At 39.3% G+C, this 7,185-nt stretch overlaps 1 protein-coding gene across 1 annotated transcript; it reads left to right on the plus strand.

Moving 5' to 3' along the window:
* Nucleotides 1–287: 287 nt before the first annotated feature.
* Nucleotides 288–2,592, plus strand: LOC113331464 (homeobox-leucine zipper protein HAT5-like). The gene is made up of 3 exons (XM_026578178.1): nucleotides 288–845; nucleotides 1,432–1,826; nucleotides 1,907–2,592. Exons 1-3 carry the CDS (start codon nucleotides 701–703, stop codon nucleotides 2,348–2,350), a joined length of 984 nt encoding a protein of 327 aa, XP_026433963.1. The 5' UTR covers nucleotides 288–700; the 3' UTR covers nucleotides 2,351–2,592.
* The last annotated feature ends 4,593 nt before the right edge of the window (nucleotides 2,593–7,185 follow it).

Consider the following 7,185-nt stretch of genomic DNA (forward strand, 5'->3'; position numbering starts at 1 on the left):
TGCTGCCCAAATTACTTCCAGCAATCAAATTCCAACCGGTGATGGTTTGGATGCCCACCAATAGTCCTACATGGGCTATCAGCAAAACAAAAAAGCCAATCGAAATCAATTTCCAACCAAATTTCCAATAATTTGGGTTTCTTTATTTTTTTAATTTATTTTCTTTTAAGCATGTTTGGGTTGGGTGTTTACTGTTGAGTAGACAAAGAAAAAGCTAGAAACAAGGGCATAAATGTAAATGAAGTGGGAAATGTCTCTTCAATTTGCATATTAAAACCCAACGCCACCTCCAAAAACACAGAAAAAAAAGAATACTCTTCTCTACTCTCTCTTGCTTCGTCTCCGTTTCTTTCTTTCTCAAATTCTCACCAGAAAACTCAGACACCTGAAGAAGAAGAAATTTTTAAACAGTTGCCATTCCTTCAAGCAGAAAACTTCCTTTCTCTAGATTCAGACTCTCAATTTTGAAGGGTTTTCAACAAAATTCCATCTTCTTCTGAGTGATGGGTGTGAGTATCCGATGGTCTCATACTTCTCACATAACTGAGATTCTCATTACAAGTTTTTTCCGTCATAAATCTTAGACCCAAATTAAAAAAAGAAAAATCAGTGTAAGAAATCATGACTAATTTAAAGTGTCAAAGTTATTAATTAGTTACAAGAATTCTTATAGATACATAAGGGTTTGCAAAGAAAAATTATGGAAGGTGGAAGGGTTTATGGTGGTTCTAACATCAGCTCGATGCTACTTCAAAATCAAAGGATTTCGTCTTCTTCTATTGTTGATAATAATAATCTCTTGATTCCTAGCTCTTCTTCTTCTGCTGCTGCTGCTGCTTTTCCTGGTAATTATTCGTCTCCTTCAACTTTCTATTCATTTTCTGAATTTTACTGTAGTTGTTTGACTTTGGTAAATTGATCTGTTCAAATTGAATTATGGGTTTTCTTGATCATGTATAAATGTTTGGTCTTTATTCTGTTTGATTCTACCCCTCAGTGAACCTGTGATCTATTATGGATTGATTGATTAGGTGTTTGTGGAGTGATTTCATAATGGGCTATGATCTTTCCTTTTATTTAATCATTCAGTTCATGATTCTTTAAAAAAGTTATGTTAGGTTCTGTTGCATTTAGAAATTGAACGAAAAAAAGATCTGAAAAGATGATAAATGTAGCTCTCCATTTGGATTTTTTTTTTATTGATTTGGAATGAAGCTGGCAAAATTCGCTTCAATTGGCGATGTGGAACACCCATTTCTCTAGAAACATGAAAAAGGTGTCGACAAGGTTGAAGTGATGGCTGCTAGTTTAAGCAAATTGTTGACTGCATTACAGCTTCTAATGTGAATTGGGCTTGTTTGGTGATTTAATGTATATTAAGCTTATGGCTTGTGAAGTGTATATCAATGTGTCGTTGACTTTGGTTTGCAGGTTCGAGATCTATGGTTAATTTTTCAGATGCTAATGGAATTAATTTCTCGGGCAAGTCGTTTTTCCAATCATTTGATTACGATGAAAATGGGGATGAAGATTTCGATGAGTATTTTCGTCAACCTGAGAAGAAAAGGAGGCTGACTGTCGATCAAGTTGAGTTTCTTGAAAGGAGTTTTGAAGTGGAGAATAAACTTGAACCAGAAAGGAAAGTTCAACTTGCAAAGGATCTTGGTTTGCAACCCCGGCAAGTTGCAATATGGTTTCAGAACCGTCGTGCTCGGTGGAAGACAAAATCCTTGGAAAAAGATTATGATTCTCTGAAGGCTAGTTACGACACTCTGAAGATCAACTATGAAAACCTTCTGAAGGAGACAGAGAAACTTAAGACTGAGGTAAATTAAATTCCCCTTACAATGACGAGATTCTTGCTTCTATTTTAGTGCTAGCACTGATTAAACTTTGCTCTAAACAGGCTCTTACCCTCACAAACCAGCATTTGCTGAACGAGAAAGAGATGGATAACTCAGAGTCGTTGCATCTTATCGAACAATGTCACACGAGAACACAGAATTTCATCCCAATTGAAGTTTTTGGGGAGAGACCACTGGATGTAACTTCTGTAGTCTGTAAGCAAGAAAGTTTTAATTCATCAAACAGTGATGTTGTAGATACTGATAGCCCACGTTACATCAACGGTCTACACTCTTCTGCTCTGTTGATGGAGCCTGCAAATTCATCTCATGTCTTTGAAGTTGATCAGTCGGATCTCTCACAAGATGAAGACGAAAACTTTAGCAGGAATATGTTACCTGCCATGTACAACTTTTCAAAGCCTGAAGAACCAAACCCACCTGCAAATTCTTGTAACTATGGCTTTTTGGGGGAGGATCAGCCTGTTTGGTTCTGGTCTCACTGAGTCGCTTTATGGTAATTATGCATGTATTTACTCTCATAATTTGCTTTTCTTGTGGCATGTTATATATAAAAGTGGAATAAGCACTAGAACGTCGATTAATTTCACCCCCGGACCTTATGTGGTGGTGGGTTTGTTAATAGTCAGTTTGAACTATGAAGTGATGACAAATATGGATTTTGTTTCCTCCATTGTAATATTGTTCTTGCTTATATTGTTTAGTTGTTTGTGCTACTTGTGTGTGATTTGTCAGTCCAAGTTTACTTTGCCATTTGAGCTCGTCAATGTAGTTTCTTTATCATGTAAAAGAAATGCAATAGATATTATAGAGTTTCAGCGCCTCACACTTCCTCCTTGGAACATACAAGAGTCAGGCTTGTGCCTGCAATGAAGTTTTACAATGCCCAGGGCCAGTGAAATCCTGATGATGATCCGCATTTGTAGTTTAAACTTTTAGAGGCCTTAATAGTGGTAACTTTTCAGACTTGATTGAGGAAATTAGGTTATAAATTAAATTTGAAAATAACTTCTAGAAGTGAAAAAATGTAAACTGTATTATATTTTCCATGAAGCAGAGCTTTTTTGCTTTTGGGAAACTATTTGATACTTCTGTAGAGCTACTTCTGGCCTACAAACTAGTCACATTGCATTACAAACCAATCCTCTCAAGTGCTAGGGTGTCTGGCAACATAATGAGCATGTATTTTTAAGTTGATTTTATGTCCATACCATATGTCTCTTAAATAGTAAATACGACAGCTTAAAATAGCATGCTCATTATGGATCATAATAGTAGTCAATCACAAATCTACAAGTGCTGAGCGCGCAACCAAAATCACCAATCACAGTCTAGATAATCTGCTTAACTTCTAGCTTATCCATAGGAAAAATCTTCTACCAAATGTGTGATAGCAACACCAGCCATTCCAAACCCACAAAGTGTACATGCAACTAGCTAATATAGACATCCAGCATATATATATAGCATATGAAAAACAAAGCAAACAAGATCCATTCAGATAAAAGTCCCACATGGCACTGTCAGTGCAGACGATACACGTAACTGTGATGTCTTGTCTTGGACAGACAACCACATATTAGCTTACGTGTCAACTTCCATACAAGTCATCAAACCATCATTCACCACGAGAATAGAGATCCCTCGACATCACGGGCCCCACTCTAATTCCAGCAGACCCGTACACGTGTCAAAATATCGAACGGCCGGTTTCCTTATCAAAATCTATCTGTAGATAAGAAAGAATGGCGTATTACTGAATAATAACGTCAAATCACTAAAACGCGGGACCCAGAATTTTGATGTCGTAAAAAACATGTCCACGTCGTCAAGTCTTCAAATAGGGAATGACATCATCATGGACCCCTAGCACGTGGCTGTCACGTCGATCTTTGTCAGGCCGTATTAAAAAGCAAACGACAGATTTGGTGAAAACAAATGATTAACGTACACGTAATAACCCACGAGCTTATTTACACCATTGATTTTTCAAAATTAAGACATCAGCTTTTGATTGTAAGGTCGTAAAAAAGCCGAATTTTTTCATTTTTTTACCGGGAAAAAAATATCTTACAACAACGTTTAACAGGTGTTAGCAGCATATTAGGAACTTATTTTAGCAAAAACCTTTAATTTGTTTGACTTGCTGTGATCATGATTGAATTGTCAATAAACTACGAATTACTGTCTCACACGTATGTGATGTCGCGTAGGAAAAGTCTTGCCAACAGACGTCTAAACGCTATGAAATTAAGCTTCAAATAAAATAAAATAAAAGACACGCTATGAAATCAAGCTTCAAATGAAAATGCGAGTATGAAATTGTCGAACTTAAAGACTTTTTCTTCCTTAATTATTTTATCTTAATACGAGTAAGTTATGTATGTACATCTTTCATCATCCACCACTTGTACAGAAAGAGACACGTGAAAGGCATGCAAAACAAGATATCAAAACATGATGGTTCAAAGGAGCACCAGATAATACCCCTTGGGTGTTAATACACCCAATCCCGAGGAAGATCCCAGATCAACGGTTGAGAGGAAGTTTGACTGACACAGATGTGACCAGACAAAGAGACACTTGCCTGACACGAGCAGACATCCATCTACCCGCATTAAATACCAAAGAGATATACACGTGTCAATCAGCTCGTGGAAGAGGCGAGGATAACCCTTCGTATTCAAGCTCAGGCCGCAGCATATGCCGAAGACCTCTGCGTAATGGGCACAAGGTACAAGAAGATCCCAGATCAACGGCTGAGAGGAAGTTTGACTGACACAGATGTGACCAGACAAAGAGACACTTGACTGACACGAGCAGACATCCATCTACCCGCATTAAATACCAAAGAGATATACACGTGTCAATCAGCTCGTGGAAGAGGCGAGGATAATCCTTCGTATTCAAGCTCAGGCCGCAGCATATGCCGAAGACCTCTGCGTAATGGGCACAAAGCACAAGAAGATAAGATTACAACGGCACCTCAGAAGTAGGACCCACGTTCCAACCCTATAAATACCCCTCTCCACTAAGAGAGAAGAGGTCGACCAATCCAGAGCAATTATAGGAGAATATAGGAGAGAGAAATAGGAAGAGTAAGTAATCCCCCTACTTCCGCATACCTATGTATACTCTAAATTCATTCGATTATCTTTGTAATCATTCAATACATAGTGAAACACCAGCCCCGTGGATGTAGGCCTTAGTGCCGAACCACGTAAATCTTTGTCTTATTTACATTTCAGCACCTTACATTCAGCGTTGAACTTCATGTGCTTTACATTTATACTTGATTCTCTGTTTATTCCTTTATACGAACATTATTTATGATAATATTCGACTAGACAATGACAAGCTCGAAGGCTTCGAGTCGATGAATCGTATAATCATCCCTTTATACATACAACGTACAATTCTAGAATTAGACTGTATGCGAATATTGTTTGTGAACACGTGGATGGATTCGTGATTTATGTGTTCACAATCTAGCGCTAGAAACAGGGACTTTGTCCCGGTAAAAGATTTATCTTATCATGTGATTTCACCTTAAACGCGCATTATGGTTGTGCCCTATTCAGGGTTCAGCGTGCTTTCAAAACCTTTTTTATTCTGGGTTCAGCGTGCTTTCAAAACCTTTTTTATTCTGGGTTCAGCGTGATTTCAAAACCTTTTTTATTCTGGGTTCATGGTCTTTATTTTCACAAACACCATTTCAAAGCAGACAAATCCACGGCTATCTATCACAGATTTGCACGTGAGGCCTTTGTCTTTTAAAACTAAGACTTAATAATCCAGATTCATGAGTTCTCGCGACGGATCTGCCTTTTCAAGAGTTTTCCTTTTCAAAAGTAGTCTGAAAACAAGGTCCATGATTGTTTATTAGAGGATTTGTATTGCGAAAACTAGACCGATGGAGTTATTACCGCGCAATGGAGGATCTGCGTGATGAGATGATGGCTGAGATCAGGCAGTTAAAAGCCAGACAAGGCGGAGGAAGGCTTGAAGAGGTGATGAAAGAAGCTAACTCCACACCCCTAACTCATCGCCTGACAAATGCCCCCATTCCGTTAAAGTGCCATGTCCCAAATTTTGAATGCTATGACGGATCCATTGATCCCGCGGCACATATCCGGTATTATAATCGTATCTTAGCCCGATGGAGTCAAAATGACGCCGTCCTCTGTAGGTATTTCCCATCAAGTCTAAAGGGATCGGCTTTGTCTTGGTTTGACAACCTGCCACCTGATTCCATCAACTCCTACGATCAACTCGCAGAGAAATTCTTGAGAACCTACATGTACAACAAAGCTGTCAACACCGTAATGGATAAACTTTTTTCTATGGCAATTGGTTACAAGGAGAACACGAGGGAATACACCAACAGATGGCACAAGATCTGCCAAACCATAGGGAGTGTGGATCCCGTAGTAAGCATCAACTGCTACAAGTGGGGATTAGACCGAATGAGTCCACTATTTGTTGAGATCCACGGAAGCGTACCTAAGACAGAAGGATATCTTCGAATAATTATTGAGAAGTATGCTCTTCTTGAAGAAATCCAGCGTGAGAACCCGAGGGCACAAACGCAGAGGTCTCACCGTACCAATTCCGCAGAACAAACCAGCGGGGCCAAAAGAAATAGCTCAGTGGAACGACCGCACGAAGATAGGAAGGAATGAAGAGATGAACGACGAAAAGACGATCGAAAATTTGAAGATCAGGTTTACACGAAGCTCAATACTAGCTACGCTCGGATCTTGCGAGATATAAAAGGAAGGGAAAATTTGGAGTGGCCGTGGTCTAAGGGAAAACAACCCCCAAGAACCGAGAAGTCTAAATATTACTGTGAGTATCATTGCTTCAATGGACACCAGACCGAGAAATGCAAAAACCTCAAAATAATGATCCAAAAATTGATTGATGCTGGCGAACTCAATCAATACATACGAAAGGAGGTCACTGATGACAGATCCAAACGAACCAAGCAAGTCCAACTTTCAGAGGGAAACCGCACAATCAACACCATCTCGTGTTCCGAAGCCGCAGGGCCCTCACTTACAGCGCAGATAGGAAAGAGGCTACGAAAGCAATTCGAAGACCACTGCGAATTATATAAAATTGATGGCGTAGAGGTGGACGAGCACGAAGAGTGGATGGACGCACCTATCATCTTCGATACTGAAGATGTCGAAGAAGATATGGAAGACCATAACGATCCCTTGGTCCTCACACTACCAGTGTCCGGATGTAACCTCAAAAAGATCCTCATCGACGGAGGAAGCTCAGTGAATGTTCTATTCTACGACGCCTTCAAACG

Source organism: Papaver somniferum, unplaced genomic scaffold, assembly GCF_003573695.1.
Source record: "Papaver somniferum cultivar HN1 unplaced genomic scaffold, ASM357369v1 unplaced-scaffold_125, whole genome shotgun sequence".
NCBI classification, from domain to species: Eukaryota; Viridiplantae; Streptophyta; class Magnoliopsida; order Ranunculales; family Papaveraceae; genus Papaver; species Papaver somniferum.

Excerpts from the sequence above, each read along its gene's own strand:
- LOC113331464 (XM_026578178.1), top strand. The coding sequence starts at position 701 with ATGGAAGGTGGAAGGGTTTATGGTGGTTCTAACATCAGCTCGATGCTA. Across the intron at positions 846-1,431 it reads TGCTGCTGCTGCTTTTCCTG|GTTCGAGATCTATGGTTAAT; the intron begins GTAATTATTCGT and ends TTTGGTTTGCAG. Across the intron at positions 1,827-1,906 it reads CAGAGAAACTTAAGACTGAG|GCTCTTACCCTCACAAACCA; the intron begins GTAAATTAAATT and ends TGCTCTAAACAG.